The sequence below is a fragment of the Macaca thibetana genome, chromosome 13, assembly GCF_024542745.1.
Source record: "Macaca thibetana thibetana isolate TM-01 chromosome 13, ASM2454274v1, whole genome shotgun sequence".
NCBI classification, from domain to species: Eukaryota; Metazoa; Chordata; class Mammalia; order Primates; family Cercopithecidae; genus Macaca; species Macaca thibetana.
In genome coordinates this window covers 82,146,025-82,168,372 of record NC_065590.1, presented here as the reverse complement: position 1 = coordinate 82,168,372, position 22,348 = coordinate 82,146,025, and the positions used below count along the sequence as shown (strand labels likewise).

The window sequence follows — 22,348 nt, the reverse complement described above, 5'->3', positions numbered from 1 at the left end:
ATATTTGCAGTAGCTCCAGAGTGCAACTTGGAAGGCAGCCTTTTCTCTTGCTGTCCCTGTCTGATGCTCTTTCCGGCTCTCCGAGCCCAGACCTTCTTGAACCTTCCTGAGAAGAGTGTTCTTTTGCTCCTCATCATTTTAGACCTGCCAACGTGCTAGTGTGTGACATTATCTTAGAGTCTAGCCCAGGAGTTCCAAACAGGTCTTCACAGGGATTCAGGGCTTTGTCGGGGGAAAGGGGAACTGAGGGAGGAGGAACAGAGTCTCTAAGCCCTTTACTGCTACTTCATCCAGTAGCCACCTCTGGGGTTTTGTTTGTTTGTTTGTATTTTGTTTTACTGAGGCAGAGCCTCGCTCTGTCACCCAGGCTGGAGTGCACTGGCGTGACCTCGGCTCACTGCAACCTCTACCTCTGAGGTTCAAGTGATTCTCCTACTTCAGCCTCTCCAGTAGCTAGGATTAGCTGGCCAAATGCCCAGCTAATTTTGTTTTTCTTTTCTGAGATGGAGTCTCGCTCTGTTGCCCAGGCTGGAGTGCACTGGCATGACCTCAGCTCACTGAAACCTCTACCTCCGAGGTTCAAGTGATTCTCCTACTTCAGCCTCTCCAGTAGCTAGGATTAGCTGGCCACATGCCCAGCTAATTTTCTTTTTCTTTTCTGAGATGGAGTCTCGCTCTGTTGCCCAGGCTGGAATGCAGTGGCACGATCTCGGCTCACTGCAACCTCTGTCTCCTGGATTCAAGTGATTCTCCTGCCAAAGCCTTCCAAGTAGCTGGAGCTACAGGCACCGGCCACCATGCCCAACTAATTTTTAGTAGAGATAGGGTTTCACCATGTTGGCCAGGCTGGTCTCAAACTCCTGATGTCAAGTGATCCGCCCGCCTCGGCCTCCCAAAGTGCTGGGATTACAGGCGTGAGCTACAGCGTCTGGCTCCAGTTAATGTTTGTATTTTTGGTAGAGACAGGGTTTTGCTGTGTTGGCCAGGCTGGTCTCAAACTCCTGACCTCAAGTGATCCACCTGCCTTGGCCTCCCAAAGTGCTGAGATTACAGGTGTGAGCTACCACGCCCAGACCTTTTCATTGTTTGTATGGAAGTTTGCAGCATTTTATTTGGATAAAAGGTTTTGCTGCCAGGAAATCAAAAGAAAGGGAAGGAGAGAAAGAAGGAGAAAAGGAAAAGAAAGCAAAATGAATCAAGCTCATCTAACCCCTCATTTTGTTGGATTTCTCAGTGTAGAGATGGGATCCCAAGAAGTGAGATGGTTTGTCTGTGCTCACACAGCTAGAGTGCTGGCTTTAGACAGTGATTCTTTTGGCCCCTGTGCATGTATTAATATTCTCCCTAGAATCTGAGGGGTGGCAAGGTCAAAAGCCCCTCACTGAGCCCTAGATTCCAAAGCGTGGCACCCAGCCTCTGTGCAGATGCCCCCCATGACCAGACTTAGTCTAGCACAAGGCAGCCCCTGGCCTTGTGGGTGAGAAGCCAAGAAAAAAACTTAACCTGAGCCCACTCTTCCTCCCTGTAGCTTTTCCCTCAGACCTGGTTTTGCTCCCTGAATCGGCATAGCACAAATCTCCCCTCTGTAGAGTGTCTCTTCGGAAACCATATGCCCTTCAAGGTTCCCAGCTCAGACCAATGAGCTTTGGAAACCTACCGATTCCCAGGGCTCAACCAGACCCGCATCTCTGGAGAGGAGACCTGGGAGTCTGTATATTTTTGCTTCCCATATGATGCCATTTAGGTCTGGGAACCACTGACCCATTCTAGTCTTAAGCCTGTGTAGGATTCCTTCCCTCCTTTCCTTCTTTTATTCTTTCTTCTCTCCCCCTCCATGTCCCTCCCTTGCTTCCCTCATCCCAGGTAGATATTCATACAGCTTGTGCTTGATCACCCCAAGGATGAAGTTGTCCAGAGACTTGTCACAAAATCCAAATTTGCTAATACCACTCCTGTACATTACATCCAGTAAAGTACAATTTAAAAAATGTAAGTGATGCTTTTTTTTTTTTTTTTTTTGAGACAGGGTCTCCCTCTGTTGCCCAGTCAGGAGTGCAGTGGTGTGATCTTGGCTCGCTGCAACCTCCGCCTCCTGGGTTCAAGCGATTCTCCTGCCTCAGCCTCCCAAGTAGCTGGGATTACAGGCACCTGCCACCATGCCCGGCTAATTTTTGTATTTTTAGTAGAGACGGGGTTTCACCATGTTGGCCAGGCTCTTCTCAAACTCCTGACCTCAAGTGATCCACCTGCCTCTGCCTCCCAAAGTGCTGGGATTACAGGTGTGAGCCACCGTGCCCAGCGAAAATTTAAATGATGATTTCCAGCCCTTAATGAGAATACCTGGGCTTTGGATCATGATGAGGGACTGGAAAAGCCAGGAGAAGGTGGGGAGGCAGGGCCAGCTAAGCTCCTTACTCGCTGGGAATTCACTTCTGCACACCTGCCTCATTGCATGATGGGTGCAGATGCATGTCTTGGGGACAGTGTTAATCACTACATGTCCTGACTTTTTAAGGGCACTTACTAATGATAAACTAAAAATATTAAATCTGATGATGCCGAGATCCTCTACATAAACAATCTAATATATTAGCCTAGTGTATACAAATGGTAAAATATTATGAAGATTCATAGATTGAAAGTTTATACTTTCACTTCTATCTCACACCACACACAAAAATTAACTCAAAATAGATCAAAGCCTTAAATGTAAGAGCTAAAACTATAAGACTCTTAGAAGAAACTATAGGGATAAGTCTTTATGGTCTTGGACTTGGCAATGGATTCTTAGATATAATATCAAAAGCAAAAGCAACTATAGAAACAACATAGATAAATTGGACTTCATCAAAATTTAAAACTTTGTCTGGGCACAGTGGCTTACACTTATAATCCCAGCACTTTGGGAGGCCAGGATGGGTGGATCACTTGAGGTCAAGAGTTCCAGACCAGCCTGGCCAACATTATGAAACGCCATCTCTACTAAAAATACAAAATTCAGCTGAGGTGTGGTGGTGCATGCCTATAATCCCAGCTACTTGGGAGGCTGAGGTGAGAGAATTGCTTGAACCGAGGAGGCAAAGGTTGCAGTGAGCCAAGATCACTCCACTGCACTCCAGCCTGGATGACAAAGTGAGACTTTGTCTCAAAAAAAAGAAATTAAAACTTATAGGCACCAAAGGACACAATCAAGACAGTAAAAAGATAACCCACAGAATGGGAGAAAATATTTACCAATCATATATTTAATAAGGGTTCAATAACCAGAATATACAAATAATTATTAAGACTTAACAACAACAACAACAAAAAAAACAATTAAAAATGGACAAAGAACTCTCATAGACATTTTCCCAAAAAAAGATATACAAATGGCAAGAAGCACATGAAAAGATGCTTAACATCACTAATCATTAAGGAAATACAAATCAAAACCGCAACAAGACACCACTTCACACCCACTAAGATGGCGATTAAAAACACAGTCCCACACACAAAAGATGGCAAATGTTGGCAAGGATGTGTGGAAACCGGAACCCTCAATGCACTGCTGGTAGAAATGTAAAATGGTGCAGCACCTATGGAAAATAGTTTGGTGCTTCCTCAAAAAGTTAAACATATGGAATTATATGGCCCAGCAATTCCGCCGGGTATATACCCAAAATAATTAACAACAGGTTCTCAAATAGTTGTACACAATTGTTCATAGCAACACTATTCACAAGAGCTGAAAGGTAGAAACAACCAAAAGGTCACATATTTATCATCCCACTTACATGAGATATTCAATTAGGTAAATCCGTAGAGACAGGAAGTAGACGTGTGTTTGCCAGGTGAAGGGGGAGAGAGGAATGGAGAGGGACTGCTGAATGGATATAGGATTTCCTTTTGGGTTGAGGAAAATGTTTTGGTTGCAAAACATTGTGAATGACTTAAATGCCGCTGAATTGGGTGCTTTAAAATGGCTAATTTTATGATATGTGAATTTTACCTCAATTTTTAAAATGTTGGACTCTGAGTAACCCAGAGTCAATGGCACACAGGCATTTATGCTTTTACTGTGCCACAACCTCAAACCAAGCCCACTCGGAGGCTGGTGCAAAGCGAGTCACCCAGCAGGTGAGGGGGAGAGCGGCTCCCCTGCAGCAGGCCAGGGTTATGGGGATCCTGGAGACGTCCCTCCTTGTGGCTCAGGCTGTGCAGCATCCTGTTCCCCCTACCCTAATGCCCCCACCTCAGAAAACCACACGGCCTGTGGGTTGGGGCCTCTACGCATATGTGCATTAGGAGTTTACTGGGCTTTCAAGCAGCTTCCTCTCACGTCCTCCAAGTGGTCCTTACAAACCTTCCATTGCCCCCTAAACTCCCCTCCGAAATCAGCTTCTTCAGTCTCAAATTGCCTTTGCCTTCTTCTCCCACTCAGGAAATGGGGGCTGTCCCAGGGCGCTTCTTCCACTTCCTATGCCCATCTTGTTCCTCTCCAAAGGGTCCCCAGCCCCTCCAGAGCCTCCCTGGATCCATTCTTTCTGCCCCCTCCCCATCTCCACTCTTTGCCTTGCTTTGATTTCTTCCCTCAATCTAAACACAAGTTCAAGTCTCTTGCAGCGTAGTAATAAATTAAATTAATAAACAAGAGAAAAACAAAAAAAAATTACATTCTCCTGCATAACTACAAAATGCCATTAGCTTGCCTGACAAAATCAACCATCATTCCTGATCTTATTTTAATATGTCGTCCAAATCCAGATTTCCCTAATTGTCCCCCGTTGTCTACATTGCTATCCTTTTTCAAATCAGAACTTAGTAAAGACTATTTCTTTGTTTTCTACATCCCTTACCTCTCTTAGCAGCTTCCCAACCTCTCTCTGCCCCTCTTTTATTCGTGACGTTGACGTTTTGGAGGGCAGGTCAGTTGCTTTGTAGAATGCTCCCCATTCTGGATTTGTCCGGTTCTTTGCTGTGGTGCCACTTATCTGACTCTCCTGTCTCTTGTATTTCCTGCAAACTGGAATTAGATCTGAAGGTTTGATTGGATGCAGGTAACTACTTTTGGCTATAATACTTCATGGGGGTTTTGGGTTGCTATACCGGGTATCACAGCAGGAGGCACAAATGTCTGTGTCCCACCTTTACAGATGCCCAGTGTGATCCCGGTCTAGGGTGTGGGAGCCACTCCTCTCCACTGTAAGATTACATTTTTATCTTTGCAATTAGAATCTGTGGAAACCATGAAAATAACCCACTCCCCACCCACCTTGCCCCTCATGTTTTTATCTTTTGGTGGCATTTCTCCCTGTGCACCCATTTTCCCTGGGGTTGCACCCATTTCTCCCTGAATTCACGCCCATTTCTCCCTGGGATCGCACCCCCATTTCTCCCTGGGGATCACGCCCATTTCTCCCTGGGATTGTGCCCCTTTCTTCCTGAATTCACACCCATTTCTCCCTGGGATCGCGCCCATTTCTCCCTGGGGATCGCGCCCATTTCTCCCTGGGGATCGCGCCCGTTTCTCCCTGGGGATCGCGCCCATTTCTCCCTGGGATCACACTCATTCCTCCCTGGGATCACACCCATTCCTCCCTGGGGATCGCGCCCATTTCTCCCTGGGATCACACTCATTCCTCCCTGGGATCACACCCATTCCTCCCTGGGGATCGCGCCCATTTCTCCCTGGGGATCGCGCCCGTTTCTCCCTGGGATCGCGCCCATTTCTCCCTGGGGATCGCGCCCATTTCTCCCTGGGATCACACCCATTCCTCCCTGGGATCACACCCATTCCTCCCTGGGATCACACTCATTCCTCCCTGGGATCACACCCATTCCTCCCTGGGATCACACCCATTCCTCCCTGGGGATCGCGCCCATTTCTCCCTGGGATCACACCCATTCCTTCCTGGGATCACACCCATTCCTCCCTGGGATCACACCCATTCCTCCCTGGGATCACACCCATTCCTCCCTGGGGATCGCGCCCACCTCTCCCTGGGATCGCGCCCATTCCTCCCTGGGATCACACCCATTCCTCCCTGGGGATCGTGCCCATTGCTCCCTGGGGATCGCGCCCGTTTCTCCCTGGGATCACGCCCATTCCTCCCTGGGATCGCACCTATTTCTCCCTGGGATCGTGCCCATTGCTCCCTGGGGATCGTGCCCATTTCTCCCTGGGGATCGTGCCCATTGCTCCCTGGGGATTGTGCCCATTTCTCCCTGGGGATCACTCCCATTTCTCTCTGGGGATTGTGCCCGTTTCTCCCTGGGATCACGCCCATTCCTCCCTGGGATCGCACCCATTCCTCCCTGGGATCGTGCCCATTTCTCCCTGGGATCGTGCCCATTCCTCCCTGGGGATTGTGCCCGTTTCTCCCTGGGATCGCACCCATTTCTCCCTGTGGATCTCACCCATTTCTCCCTGGGATCTCACCCTTCTTCACACTCCCTGGGCTTCTTCAGGCCTGTCACTCCAACTGTTCCCACTGGACTTGCCCTGCTTAGTTTCTGTGGTAGGCTGAATGATGCCCCCACCCCACCGTTGCCTATGTCCTAATCCCTGGAACCTGTGAATGCCACCTTATATGACAAAAGGGACTTCGCAGATGTGATCAATTTAAGAATCTTGAGCTGGGGGAGATTATCCGGGATAATCCAGGTGTGCCTGATGTAATCTCAAGGGTCATTATAAGAGGGACACAGGAGGATCAGAGTTGGACCGAAGGGGACGTGATGATGGAAGCGGAGGGACAGAGACAAAGAGATCTGAAGATGCCCTGCTGCTGGCTTTGAAGATGGAGAAGGGGGCACAAGCCAAAGGATGTAGGTGGCTTCTGGAAGCTGGAAAGCCTGAGAAAATGGATGCTCCCTGGAGCCCCCAGAAGGAATGCAGCCATGCAGACCTATTGTAGACTTCTGAGCTCCAGAACTCAGATAATAAGTGTGTGCTGTTTTAAGTCACTAAATTGTGGTAACTTGTTACAGCAGCCACAGGAAGCCAAGACAGTGTCCTTCAAATAATTCTTTTTTTCCTCATCCCCCTGAGTGTCTGTGGTCTCCAAGGCTCTGTGCTCTACCCTCTTCTCGCTGGATATACTGCTCCTGGACAATTTCATCAACTCTTGTGGTTTTAGCTGTCATCTGTGGACTAGATATGCCCCAATCTTCAGCACTTTGGTTCAAAACTCAGCACTGCTGGAGACCAGCAGGCCGGAGGTGGGTTCTGTGAAGTCAGGTGAGGTCAGAACTGCAAGGCCAGTGGAATGGCCCAAGGCATGGGCTCAGCCCCAGCTAGGGACAGGCTCTGAGAGCAGAGGCAGCAGCTGGTGCTCCCCAAGGTCTGTGTTTCCTGAGTGCAGGCCTTGGAGTCCAGCAGATGGGGCTACCCAGGGCCAGCAGGGATGGTGTCCTGGGGCCAGCAAGGACTAGACTTTCCCAGGAGTCCTTCAAACCACAGCCAGTTTTGCAAAGAGTCTTGAAGGAGGGACTGTGTAATGTGGATGGACAGGAGAGTATGTCATAGATCTGGGGAGTTACTATGCTTTGGCTGGTAGTCAGGAGGTTGGCAGGACATGATCAAGTTAAGATGGGATAGACTGTGCCTCTGGCTACAGTGAAAACTGCCCCAGGGAATTGCTATAAACAAGGGCAGTGGCAAGAAAGGGACAGGCAATGGTAAACTCAAAACCATGTTTTGATTTGCTTTCCAGCTAGGACTTATCTTAAATTTGGGCAACGTTTTTTGGTGCTGATTTTTCTACCCAGGTTAAGTCTAGTGAAGCAAAGAAGCAGTTCTCCTTTCTCTTTGTGTAGGTAAATGCAGCAAAAAGGCCTTCAGTCCTTGAGCTGTGAGAGAGTTGCGTTTTATATATGCCCCGTATTTTTAACTATAGTTCTGTCACTGACAGCAGGAAGTTAGTTGGTTCAGAAGGCCCACCTATGGAAGAGGGAATGGCTATGTTCTGTTTGGAGAGACTTGGCCTGTGATAAGACCAGGGGAGAGCTATTCCTGCAAGGCCAGTCTTTGGAGCTTTCGCTCTCTATTGACCCTTAGTAACCCTCAGTTTTCACACCATTTTACCTCCTGGCTGCCTGTACCACAGGGTGGGTGATCACTCCAGCAAGCTTGGCGCCCTTTGTTGTATATGAAGAGCTGAAACTTTGATCTTGAAAGGGTGGCCCTAGCAGTGCCCCTGGCCTTTGAAATGTCACATGTTCAAAATCTTCAGTTTGTTGCTATGGCGACTTTCCTCATCATTGCTGTATCTTAAAACAAACAAACAAAAAACCATGATCTTTCATGATCTCATGCATTAGAACTCACATTTTAATAAAAGTCATCTGTAAAGTATGAATTCACAATTGTAGGGGTGAAACATTTAGGAAGTTCTCGCTGTAGTATGCATTTAAAGAAATAGTGACCAGTCACGCAGGTAAACGAGCCCAGTGGAAACTCATGGAGTGTTGATGACGGGCCAAAAATGCACTGGGGGAGAAAATGAGGAGGCAGTGCATAACTGTGACAGGCGAGGCAGGTAGAGTTCTGGTCAAACCAAGTCTACAAGGCAGGTGCTTGGGTTACCCCTACTTGATAGGGAAACTGAGGCACAGGGAGCTTCAAGTAAGCTGGGACAAGTAAGCTTGTCCCAGATCACCCTACTAATAATTAGGATTCAAATATGTGGTCTGGCTCCAAACCCCTTCTTGTAGTCATAACACTACACTGCCTGTTTAAGAGGGAAAAGGCCTTACTCACTCTAAAACCTGAGAGTCCCAACCTCATCTCAGCCAGACACTGGCACATTCTGAGGTGGACTTCCGCAATAGGTGTGGTCCTTTGACCAGGGTCCCTGGGAAAAACCCCATCAGACCCTCTGAATCACTGTCACCAAAATTTCCAGCTTGGCCCCCTCATGTCAACCCCTGGAAGATTCAGGAGCCACATAGGAAGCTGCCCCTACAGGGACCCATGACCAGCGCTCCCTGACCAGGTGACCTAGCTGGGCTGCTGGGACTGTGCTTTCATACTTCCAGCCTCAGGGAAGGGAAGCGCCTCCCCACAAGCTATCACACCAAGGGATCCTAAGGAGGCTCAAGATCCTGGTACCAAAAAGGTGCTTTTTTTCTTAGATAGCCCTGTTGCACACACCTTCTCCATGGGAGATCAGGGACTGGCATTAAGTGCAGTCTCACTAGAATATCTAACAGAGCAAGAGTCCTGGCAGCCCGAGGGAATGGAATGGTCAACAGCCCGAGACTCAAGGCTACAGCCTCCTAGGCAGTCCTGGGCCCCGGAGGGCAAACTGTGCTCCAGAGATGGAGCCATGCTACCCTTGGTTCAAGCCTGAAACACCCCAGTTCTCCCCTTCAAAGGAAGTGGCTGTCCATCCATCCAGCCTTGATGGACCTCCATGACCAAGAACATACTTCCCTAGCTTTTCTCAAGGTTCTGCGAGAGCTTTCTTCCCCCCACCCTGCCTCAGAACATTCCTATAGTTGTGGGACGAGTTTTCCCTGGGCCAAGTACATGTGACCTGTAGACCCCCTGCCCTAGAATAGGGGGAGCGGGCACTTAAGGATGCAGATACCTGGCCAGGCGCAGTGGCTCACGCCTGTAATCCCAGCACTTTGGGAAGCCAAGGTGGGTGGATCACTTGAGCCCAGGAATATGAGACCAGCCTGGGCAACACTGAAACCCCATCTGTACAAAATAAAAAATTAGCCAGGCATTGTGGCACACACCTGTAGTTCCAGCTACTCGGGAGGCAGAGGTGGGAGAATCGCCTGAGCCCAGAAAGTCAAGCCTGCAGTGAGCCGTGATCACGCCTCTGCACTCCAGCCTGGGTGGCAGGAGTGAGATACTGTCTCAAAAATAAAATAAAATAAAATAAAATAAAATGAGATGCAGATACTTAAGCCCTACCCCTAGAGAGTCTGTTCAGTAGGATAGCAGTAGGCTGGAGTGGCTCAGAAATCTGTATTTTAAACAACCTCCCTAAGTAGTTCTGATACACATTAAAATGTAAAGAGCTAAGATCATGGGACCCAGTGTGAGAATTCCCAAGCCTGAGGCTCAGCTCCACCTGTCACAAGTGGGCTGAGCTGAAATAATTCACTTGCTCCCTTAATAAGCCTCAGTTTTTTCATCTCTCTAATGGGAGCAACACATGTTCTGCTAAACTCACAAGACTGCTGAAAATTGTATCAGATAAAGGATGTTGTGATCAGCTGGAAAATGATGCATCAATAGATGGCTCCATCTTAATCCCTGGAACCTCTGCACGTGACCTTATATGGAAACAGGGTCTTAGCAGCTGTGATTAAATTAAGGACTATCTTAATTTGAGATTGGGAGATTATCGTGGATTTTCCAGGTGGGTCTAAATGCAATCACAAGCATTTTATTAGAGAGAAGCAGAGGGAGATTTGACACACAGGGGATAAGACGGTCAAGACTGAGGCAGAGACAACACAGTCACAGACAGTTAACACTGATATGTTAAGCAATGAGTGCCACAGAAATATTTACTGTTGTTATTACTTAGACTGTAGGTGTTAACTGGGCCTGGCCTGGCCATTCCTGATGAAAACTCCTATGTCTATGAATAGCCTCTTCTAGAACTTGGGCTTTGTGATGTCTTTTAGATATTTTGAAGGCTTCCAACAGAACAAGGCATGGGTTAAATGAAAGCAAATAAGCTTTACTACAACCATATCTGAAATTTGTTTTTCTGATCAAGTGGGATGGGAAAGAACAGTGGGTGGAGTCCCGGGCATGTTAAGAATGGCGTGTTGTTTTTTAAGTGGTGAGTGGAATGTATTTGTTCATTGCCCCAGCAAACACTGCTATTCAATGATTGTGTGGTGTTGAATCCTGTAGGGTCATAAAAAGTCTAAGCCTCTTAGAATAAGAACCTTACTAATAATATGCCTTGAGTTCACACAGTTCCTGTTACTCCAGGAGCTCAGGGAGCTTTTCTGAATCTTCTCTACTTTATTCATGTTCCTAGGAGGTGATAGATACATTTTAAAGAAAAGAAAACAGGCCAGGTGCTGTGGCTCACGCCTGTAATCCCAGCACTTTGGGAGGCCGAGGCAGGCAGATTGCTTGAGACCAAGAGTTCAAGACCAGCCTGGCCAACATGGCAAAACGCCATCTACTAAAAATACAAAAATTAGCCAGGAGTGGTGGTGGGTGCCTGTAATCCTAGCTTTTGGGAGGCTGAGGCACAGGTTACTTGAACCTGGGAGGCAGAGGTTGTAGCGAGCCAAGATGGTGCCACTGTACTCCCTCCTGGGCAACAGGGCGAGACTATTTCAAAAAAAAAAGAAAAAAAAAATTTTTTTTTTTAACACTCAAAACTAATATGTCAGGGAAGAAGAGCACCGAAGAACACACATCCAGGGACTCACAGAGCCGCAGAAGGAGAGAACAAGGGAGTTTTCCAGTGAGGTTAGCAGCTATGGCTGACCCGCTTGGGACAGATTCAGGAGAAACTGCTGACCTGGTCTGGAATGAGGCCTTCTGTGGTTTTAGGAAAGGGAGTCCCACTTACGTTTTCTACCTCGCACCACCTCAGGGGTAACTGCAGAACTTTCATTTTTAAAAAAATTGATTTTAATGTCAATTCTGACCTTACAGCCAGGGATAATGATTGAAATATTTAACAGCATAGACAGCAGGGATAATGAGGACAGATGCTGGCTGTGAGCAGCTGTGTGGCCTGACTGGCCTCAGTCCTATGGCACCACGGCTCCCTGAGAAAGAGGAGAGTCAAAGTTGAACGTGGAGGGGTCTTGGTGTCCCAGTTCCACCAGGATCAGGAATGGGTTCCCAGGGGCATGGGTGTGGGGAGGGGAGAGGAGGAGAGAAGGCGGGACTGCCCGTCAGCCCCTGCCTGCGGCTCCCAGGCGTGGCTTCCCAGGTGTAGGCCTCAGACTGGCCCACTGAGATTCCCGGGCCTCTTCCAGGACAGAGTCAGCATGTCTCGGGTGGGGGGGGGGGGGGGGGGGGGGGGGGGGGGGGGGGGGGGGGGGGGGGGGGCAGAAACCAGTGTGGTCAGCAGTGCCCCATGGCTCTGCTGTCTGGCAGTGTTTGAAAAGCCGAGTCCGGCCGGGCGCGGTGGCTCAAGCCTGTAATCCCAGCACTTTGGGAGGCCGAGACGGGCGGATCACGAGGTCAGGAGATCGAGACCATCCTGGCTAACACAGTGAAACCCCGTCTCTACTAAAAAAGCAAAAAATTAGCCCCGTGGTGGCGGCGCCTGTAGTCCCAGCTACGCTGGGAGGCTGAGGCAGGAGAATGGCGGGAACCCGGGAGGCGGAGCTTGTTTGCACTCCAAAAGCGAGACTTCGCCTCAAAAAAAAAAAAAAAAAAAAAAAAAAAAAAAAAAAGCCGAGTCCTCCCACCTCCAGCCCTACCCTAACAATACTAAGGTGCCTGTTGCCCACTTTCTCATCCACCTCTTGTTCTTCCCTAACAATATCATCCCCCCTCCCCAGCAGCAATGTTCCTGTGTCATCTGGCCTGAGGCTGGAGGAAGCAGAAGGCAGGAATAAAAACTGGAGAAAGTTTGTACCCTTTGACCAACGTCTCCCTATTTCCACTACCCCAGCCCCTGGCAATCACCCTTCTACTCTGCTTCTGTGAACTTGACATTTTATTTTATTTCACATTTAATTTAAATTTAATTTTATTTTGAGATGGAGTCTTGCTCTGTCGCCCGGGCTAGAGTGCAGTGGTGTGATCTTGGCTTACTACAACCTCTGCCTCCCGGGTTCAAGCAATTCTCCTGCCTCAGCCTCCCAAGTAACTGGGATTACAGGTACACACCACCATGCCTGGCAAATTTTTTGTATTTTTAGTAGAGACGGGGTTTCACCATGTTGGCCAGGCTGATCTCAAACTCCTGACCTCAAGTGATCTGCCCGCCTCGGCCTCCCAAAGTGCTGGGATTAGAGGCGGGAGCCACTGCGCCCGGCTGAGATTAAGATTCCACATTTTAGATTCCACATATGAGTGAGATCAGGCAGCGTTTGTCTTTCTGTGTCTGATTTGTTTTACCAAGCATAATGTCTTCCAGGTTCATCCATTTTGTTGCAGCCGGCAGGATTCCCTTCTTTAAGGCTGAATAATATTCCACTGTGTGTGTGTGTGTATACACAGATGACACAAATGGATACGCAAATGGATTTTCGATATCCATTTATTTGTCAGACATTTAGGTTGTTTCCACATCTTACCTATCTTAAATGTTCTTACCACAGAAAGGAAGGAGGGAAGAGGAAAGAAAATGGCAGTTATATGAGGTGATATGTTAACTGGCTTAACCATGGTGACTATTTCACAGTGTATGTCAGAAACATCAAGTTGGAGGCCTAGGAGGGAGGATTACTTGATCCCAGGAGTTTGAGACCAGCCTGGGCAACATAATGAGACCCTGTCTCTACAAAAAAAAAAAAGCCAGGTGTGGTGACTCACGCCTGTAATCCCAGCACTTTGGGAGGCCGAGGTGGGCAGATCACGAGGTCAGGAGATCAAGACCATCCTGGCTAACATGGTGAAACCCCGTCTCTACTAAAAATACAAAAAAATTAGCTGGTTGTGATGGTGGGTGCCTGTAGTCCCAGCTACTCAGGAGGCTGAGGCAGGAGAATTGCTTGAACCCAGGAGGCGGCGCTTGCAATGAGCCAAGATCGCGCCACTGCACTCCAGCCTGGGCGATAGAGTGAGACTCCGTCTAAAAAATAAAACAATTAAAAAAAAAAAAATTAGCCAGGCATGGTGGTGCACACCTGTAGTCCTAGCTACTCAGGAAGCAGGAGGATCACTTGAGCCCAGGAGTTCCAGGCTGCGGTGAGCCATGATTACACCACTGCACTCCAGCCTGGGTGACAGAGTAAGACTCTGTCTCTATAAATGAGTGAATAAATAACTAAAACATCAAGTTGTACACCTTAAATATATAGATATGATTTCTATTTGTCCATTATACCTAAATAAAGCTGAAAAATAAAAATAAAACAAAACAACCAAAAAGCCAACGTTTTCAGTGAGGAAGTCCTGCTGGAGACAGGCAGCAGGATGTGGGGGACCGGGCACCTCCTGCAGGGCCTTGGGCAAGTTGCCTAACTGTTGTGGATGTCAGTCTCTTTGTCTATAAAATGAGAATAGAAACCACTCTAACTTAGAATCATTTTAAGAAATAAAAGAGATGACGTGTGTACAAGTCTTAGGGTAGTACCAGACATTATATAAGCTTCTAGGCCAGGCGGGGTGGCTCACGACTGTAATCCCAGCACTTTGGGAGGCCAAGGCAAGAGGATCACTTGAGGTCAGGAGTTCAAGACCAGCCTGGCCAGCATGGCAAAACCCCGTCTCTACTAAAAATACAAAATTAGTCAGGCATCGTGGCTGTAGTCCCAGCTATTAGGGAGGCTGAGTGGGGAGAACCACTTGAACCCAGGAGGCAGAGGTTGCAGTGAGCCAAGATCACACCACTGCACTCCAGCCTGGGTAACAGAGCGAGACCCTGTCTCAAAAAAAAAAAAAAAAAAAAAAAAAAAAAATTGCTTCTAAAATGTTCATAGCCATTAGCTCACAAACTCCCAAACCAGTGAACATAAAGTTTGGCCATTCATTCTCCTGAGGTACATCTGAGTCTACACAGTCACTACATCCTGGGGACAAAGTCTGTGTTTGTTTCTTTCTCTTTGTTATTGGCTTCTTTTTTTCACTGTTTCTTTTATTCTAAAATGCAGGCACTCTTACACACACAGGGAGTCTTAATCTGCCTCATCATATTCGAAGTAGACATAGTACAGATTTTTGAAACTTTAAAAGAACCTTAGTGACAACCGGGCTGCTTACTTTGCACATGGGAAAACCAAAACATAAAAAGAAGTTAAATGTCTCATTCAAAATCCACACCTCCAGTTAAGAGCTAGATCTGCATTTAGAACCTGCTAGAGCTGTGTGTCTCCTCTGAGTGGACAGACATCCTGACTGGACCAGACTTTGCCTGTGTCAGTGGCTAAGGGCAGTGATGCACCCAACCTTAACTTCGGCCAAACCTGGTTCATGGCTTCAGCACCTCAAGTCTGTGTTCCAGCCTTGGGGGCTTATGAAGGCCAGGCAGCCGAAGGCCGACTTCAGCCTTCTTTCTGGAACTCTCCTGAATTTGCACGTAATCGATGATCTTCTGATCGCATGGATTACCATTGGATCCACCATTGTGTCTCTTCTGCATCACCACATCAGGCATGCCAGCAATGTCACTTAGATTTATTGCTGATATCAGAATATTCTCTCCCAAATATATGAATCCATTTTAGATGTAGCTTGGAAGGAAAGATCTCCTTATTTGCTTATATGTTGGGATTCTCTCAGTCAACAGAAAATAGCTGTTGTATTTATTATTGTAAGAATAAAACACTACAATAATTAATGATGTTTGTGGAAGCTGCTAATTTTCATTCAGAAAAAGTTATTGACAACTTTTAAGTCATTAAATACAGATACAAATTGACAATACTAAATATTATGAGAGTCCACTAACTAGATACTTTTGGGAAGAATACCATATCCTTTTTGATGCAACACATGTTTATAAAAATTAAATAATAATACAGGGCAGAATAATGGAGAATATATTGTATAGTAAATCTAACCTTTTTAGTTGTTTGGGGGTACTAGATTAATAACAGTAAACAAAACAACCTATACAGGCTAGGCGCGATGGCTGATGCCTATAATCCTAGCACTATGGGAGGCCAAGGTGGGTGGATCACCTGAGGGCAGGAGTTCAAGACCAGCCTGACCAACATAGTGAAACCCCATCTCTACAAAAAATAAAAATTAGCTGGGCATGATGGCAGGTGCCTGTAATCCTAGCTAGTTAGGAGGCTGAGGCAGGAGAATCGCTTGAAACCGAGAGGAGGAAGTTGCAGTGAGCCGAGATTGTGCCATTGCATGCCAGCCTGGGCAACAGAGTAAGACTTCATCTCAAAAAAAAAAAAAAAAAAAGCCCTGGCCGGGCACAGTGGCTCACACCTGTAATCCCAGCACTTTGGGAGGCTGAGGTGGGCAGATCACGAGGTTAAGAGATCAAGACCATCCTGGCCAACATGGTGAAACCCCATCTCTACGAAAAATACAAAAATTAGCTGGGCGTGGTGGCGCACTCCTGTAGACCCAGCTACCCGGGAGACTGAGGCAAGAGAATCGCTTGAACCCGGGAGGTAGAGGTTGTAGTCAGCCAAGATCGCGCCACAGCATTCCAGTCTGGCGACAGAGCAAGACTCCGTCTCAAAAACAGCAACAACAACAACAACAAAAACCCCATAAGAATCATATTAAATATTTAGTAATTTAACTTCATTTAGTTCATGATTGTTGTTTCTCTGCAGGACTCAGTTGAAATTAAGTCCCTATTTAGAATTGCAAATGTGCAGCATCCTGGTGCAGAAGGAATCTAGCTGCCCAGGATGCCTATCAAGACCTACTGAACTGAAATGGCAAACTCAAAAAATGGACTCCATTTTTGTTGTTATTGTTGTTTTTGTTTGTTTTTGTCTGAGATGGAGCCTCGCTCTATCGCCCAGGCTGGGGTGCAGTGGTGCGATCTCGGCTCACTACAACCTCCACCTCCCAGGTTCAAGTGATTCTCTTGCCTCAGCCTCCCAAAGTAGCTGGGACTACAGGCACCTGCCACCGTGCCTGGGTAATTTTGTATTTTTAGTAGAGACAGGGTCTCACCATGTTGGCCAGGTGGTCTTGAACTCCTGACCTCAAATGATCCACCCACCTCAGCCTCCCAAAGTGCTGGGATTACAGACATGAGCCACTGTACCTGACCAAATTCCAATTTCTAACAATAAAGTGTAATTACATTTTTAAGTCAAATTTTAGATTTGTTCTTGTGTCCTCGAATTCATTGAGGGTGGTGCTGCTGCTTCATCGCTGGCTTTCACTCAGGTTCCATGTTATTCCTAACAGCCTCCCTACCCCGTTGTGTTTGCGCAGTTCTGGATGGAGGGGTGAGGGCAGGTGCTTCCGTGAACCCCTTCATGTTCCCTTCTCTTCCATCCTCTGCTCCCACAGCAGGGTAGGCCTGAGAAGGGCCATGGTTTCCAATCTTGTTGTGCAACGGGAGAGGTGAGCAGGATTGGGAACTCATTTCCCCAGCGTGCTCTGCGAGGCTGGCTGAGCTGGCTCCGGGATGCGTGGTTCCCATGGCTTGACCATGGCAGGGGGTCTGGGGATGCCCAGCAGTGAGGAGCACAGTGGGTCACCTCTCTCGTGTATTTATCTGCTTCCTCCCTGATAGTTTGTGAAGTTTGCCAACATCGAGGAGGACACCCCATCCTATCACCGGAGCTATGACTTCTTTGTGTCCCGATTCAGTGAAATGTGCCACTCAAGCCACGATGACTTAGAAATCAAGACTAAGTGAGTAGGGGAAGGCAAGGGTGGGTGGTTCAGCTCACAGCAGAAGCAAAGGTGGGTCCTGTAGATAACTTCCAACCTGCTATTGCGTGTCTGCTTTTGTTAGTGTCTGTGTCTGCTCTGATGTTGCTGGGCAGACAGGCAGCACCCAGCTCCCTACATGTGGTTTCTCCTTTTTTTTTTTAAGACCGAGTTTCACTCTGTTGCCCAGGCTGGAGTGCAGTGGCGCAGTCTTGGCTAACTGCAACCTCCACCTCCCAGGTTCAAGTGATTCAGAGACTTCATGGGGCTCTTGGTCATGGGTAGATCTCCACTGTGCCCATTAAGAGGAGTAGTAAGGGCCAGGTGTGGTGGCTCATGCCTGTATTCCCAGCACTTTGGGAGACTGAGGCAGGTGGATTACTTGAGGTCAGGAGTTCAAGACCAGCCTGGCCAACATGGCAAAACCCCATCTCTATTAAAAATACAAAAAATTAGCCAGGCATGGTGGCACGCAACTGTCATCCCAGCTACTCGGGTGGCTGAGGCACAAGAATTGCTTGAATCCGGGAGGTGGAAGTTGCAGTGAGCTGAGATTGCGCCACTGCACTCCAGCCTGGGCAACAGAGTGAGACTCTGTCTCGAAAAATAAGTAAATAAATAAATAGGAAGAGTAAGAAGTTCCTCCTCCCCCAGGCCTGATCTTTCTGAACTTCTTTTGAAAGGCATGGTCAGCTCTGGGTGTCACAGAATGAATCATGTGCATTTGTGGAAGGGATTCTGAGGAGACTGAAAGAGTGCAAAGTAGGAAAAGAAGAAAAATTAATTCACATGTACACATAAGGGAGCCCTGGGTAGAATTTTTTCTGCCAACCAGGCCTTGTTTCCTGCCAGCCAGGCCCCCTTGGGTGGGACAAACGAGTCCAGCACGCCGGGGATATGTTGTCCTTTGGGGAGTGCCTTTTTAAACTGAAACCAAGAAAAGTCAGCAGGACAGTATTCCTGGTCGTTCATTCCCAAGTCCAGACAGCTGCCAGCTCAGGGTCTTGAATGTGGTCAGGGTCAGGTCAGCGTGGCCAGGTACTTCCGGGGAATCCTTGCCCATTGCCAGTGGCCCAAAAGGCTTCTGGGCCAGGGTATCCTGGTGTTCGTAGGCTCCTGCCACCTCCAGTCACAGTTCCTTGGTAAGGCCCAGGGTAGCACCCTGGCAACCCCAGTTAAAACTGAAGTTAAAAATGCAACTGGCAACTCAACCTTGAGAAAAACTGCTCATCTCCAATAATCACAAAAGGATGTGAATTGAAATAGCTACAAAATGTGAGGATTTTTTGGACTCATAAAATTAGAACAGATGTTTAAAATAAGATCCTCAATACTGCCGCAGGCACCGTGAGAGTGGCATTCTCCTGCGGCTTGCGCATGGGCAGGGGGTGGGGCAGTTTTTTTGGCAAATCGGGAGCCTTTTGTTTCTTTTTTTGAGACAGAGTCTCACTCTTTCATCCAGGCTGGAGTGCGGTGGCATGATCTCACATAATCTCAGCTCACTGCAACCTTCGCCTCCCAGGCTCAATCTGTCCTTCCACCCCAGCCTCCTAAGTATCTGTGACTACAGGTGCACACCACCACACCTGGCTAATTTCTTTTTTTTTTTTTTTTTTTTTCCCCTCTTTTTTTTTTTTTTTTTGAGACAGGATCTTACTCTGTCGCCTAGGCAGGAGTGCAGTGGCACGATCTCAGCTCCTGCAACCTCTGCCTCCTGGGTTCAAGTGATTCTCTCATCTCAACCTCTCGAGTAAATGGGATTACAGGGGCCTGCCACCATGCCCGGCCAATTTTGTATTTTTAGTATAGATGGGGTTTCACCATGTTGACCAGGCTGGTCTCGAACTCCCGACCTCAGGTGATCCACCCGCCTCAGCCTCCCAAAGTGCTGGGATTACAGGTGTGAACCACCGCGCCTGGCCTAATGTTTTAATTTTTTGTAGAGATGAGGTTTTGCCATGTTGCCCACGCTGGTCTCGAACTCCTGAGCTCAAGCTATATACACTGGCCTCGGCCTCCCAAAGTGCTGGGGTTACAGGTGTGAGCCACTGTATCTGGCTGCCTTTTATTTCTTACCTTTTGACTCAGTGATTCCAGTCATGGCAATGACTTGAAATGTAGTAAAATATTTTATACAATGATGCCCATCACAGCATTATTATAAAAGTGAAACGTTTGGCCAGGCACGGTGACTCATGCCTGTAATCCTAGCATTTTGGGAGGCCGAGGCGGGTGGATCACGAGGTAAGGAGTTCGAGACCAACCTGATCAACATGGTGAAACCCTGTGTCTACTAGAAATACAAAAATTAGCCAGGCGTGGTGGCACATGCCTGTAATCCCAGCTACTCAGGAGGCCGAGGCAGAAGAATCGATTGAACCTGAGAGGCAGAGGTTGCAGTGAGCCGAGATCGCGCCACTGCACTCCAGCCTGAGACAGAGCCAGACTCCATCTCAAAAAAAAAAAAAAAAGGAAAACGTTTGGAAACAACTTAAATGACTACTAGTCACTAGTTGAGAAAGGCCTTATGATAGTGTATCAGGCAACCATTCGACATGTTTATGAAGAGTTAATGACACAGGAAAATGCACAGAATGTATGTAAAAAAAGCCGTTACAGATCAAATATGCAATAGGTTCTTAATTCTGTTATCTATTATGCACAGAAGAAAGGAATTACATCAAAATGCCAGTAACAGTTATCTCTGATAACAAAGATAACAGTGGTAGTGGTGGTGGAAGTGGTAAATCTTCTCTTTTCTCTACTTTTCTATGATTAGCATGTATTATTTTATAACCAGAAAAAAGGCTTTATAAAAAAGAAAGGAAGAAAGAAACTTCAGGCTGAAATAAATGGCCAGTAAAGAGGGCTCCCTCCCACAGGGCTGTGCTGACCCTGGGTTAGCGTAGCAGAGACTGGGGGTGTACAAAAGGGGCTCCTGCTGTGCTGTTACTCAGTTTCCCCTCTGGTTAAGCCTAGCCCCAAGCTGAAACCCCTTTGTGCCCCAGAGAGCCTGCAGCTCTGTGCCTCGCCCTCTGGATCCGCCTCCCACTGCCCCCGCAAATTGCTCACAGTCTTGGATTCTGCTTCATCAGTTCTTGGTAGCATTTTGAGCTTTCACATCTTGGGCCCAAGCTGGAACAACCCCAGCTAAGTACTAAAGACGGGGAGCTGGAGCACCCAGCACCCTAGGGCTGGAGCCCAGACGGTACCAAGGCAAGGGCAGCCTGGGAGTCTCCAAGATGAATCAAAAGACATGGCTTCCTGGGCTCACGTCTGCCAGCACCAGGAGGTCCCATGAGAGTAGCAGGTGATCTCCATTCTGCCTTCTGATGGACAAATGTATCCCTGACCCCCAAGCTGCGCTCCTCTCTTAACCACCGAAGCTGGACTTCTCAGGACTGGAGGACTTCCGAGTCCCACTTCACCCTTTTCCTTACAGAATTCGAATGTCAGGCATCAAAGGCCTACAAGGGGTGGTGAGGAAGACGGTGAATGATGAACTGCAGGCCAATATCTGGGACCCACAGCACATGGACAAGATCGTCCCATCGCTGCTTTTCAATCTGCAGCATGTAGAGGAGGCAGAGAGGTAAGCAGGCCAGGGTGGGGCAGGACAGTTGGATATGATCAGCCCTTCAAGGGCTGCTTGGGAACCACATGGTTTGGGTTGGTCAGTAAAACTCAGCTACAAGGCCAGGGACATGGCTTTGTGGCTTGTTCTGCAGTGAGTCCAAAGCTGACTCCCTAGGAGCCATGGGTCTGGCTTTGTGCCAGCCCACAGCGTCCCTTAACATCTGCATTACCGAAGGAGGACAGTGTTGGTGCTGGGCTCCCTGGGGGTAAGTCTGTTGGTAGTAACACACAGAACCAAGAGTCTAGTTACCTTTGTCTCCCTGGAAACAGGGCCAACGAGGCTTTAAGGTGCCTTTCGTGGGCCAGGTGCGGTGGCTCATGCCTGTAATCCCAGCACTTTGGGAAGCTGAGGCAGGCGGATCATGAGGTCAGGAGATTGAGACCGTCCTGGCTAACACGGGGAAACCGTGTCTCTACTAACAAAAAAAATACAAAAAAATTAGCCGGGCGTGGTGGCAGGCGCCTGTAGTCCCAGCTACTTGGGAGGCTGAGGCAGGAGAATGGGAGCCCGGGAGGCGGAGCTTGCAGTGAGCTGAGATCATGCCACTGCACTTATACAGCCTGGGTGACAGAGCCAGACTCTGTCTTAAAAAAAAAAAAAGATGCCTTTCGTGGCTTCAATCACTGTGGACTTTCCATCTGGACCTTCCTTCCTCTGTTGCTTCCTGATGCTATTTCAGGCCCTGAAAACGTGCATGCTTGACCAGCCCATAGCCACTCAGCAAGAGCTTGCAGACACTGGGTTTTAATCCTGGATCCCCTAAGCATAGGATTCATCCCTGTCCCTGCCCCCTCATTTTTCCCCTCGGTGAAATGGAATGGGGAGAAAGGTCCACGTTGCTGTCCCACCTGGGCTATCTGTTCACTAGGCTGGTTAAGTCTGTTGAGCCCAGGCTACTAGAGCTAGACTTGGGTGGACTGGGGCAGGGGCGGGGGGTGGGGTGGGGTGGGATTCGTATGCCCTCTGGTGGCTATTTCTGGAATAGCGTCTCACTGACAATACGGTCTCTGGTGGTCTCTGGGCTGGGAGTCCTCGGGCTCCTCTTCTGTCTAGATGTGGGCCGACTCCCTATGACTTGAGGATCATTGACTCTTGCCTGAGCCAACCACTGTGGCTTTCCTTTTCCCTCCCTCTCTCTCCTCTCCTTTCTTCCACTTCTGTTTTGTTTTTTGCTTCCCTTCCCTATCTTCATCTCCCATCTCCTCTTCCTTCTGAAGCCTTAGGTGCATCAAGACACACATGTTCTACAGCTCACC

General features: G+C 48.1%; 2 protein-coding genes across 3 annotated transcripts in view; one reads left to right on the top strand and one right to left on the bottom strand.

Moving 5' to 3' along the window:
* Positions 1-22,348, bottom strand: part of PTRHD1 (peptidyl-tRNA hydrolase domain containing 1) — a 385,343-nt gene that overhangs the window by 321,686 nt on the left and 41,309 nt on the right. The window lies entirely within an intron of this gene.
* EFR3B (EFR3 homolog B) overlaps positions 1-22,348 on the top strand; it is a 114,668-nt gene that overhangs the window by 63,379 nt on the left and 28,941 nt on the right. For both annotated transcript variants that reach the window (XM_050753633.1, XM_050753634.1), the window contains 2 exons: positions 17,316-17,437; positions 20,898-21,047. In XM_050753633.1, coding sequence (XP_050609590.1) covers positions 17,316-17,437; positions 20,898-21,047 — 272 coding nt within the window. The remainder of the gene's footprint in view (positions 1-17,315; positions 17,438-20,897; positions 21,048-22,348) is intronic.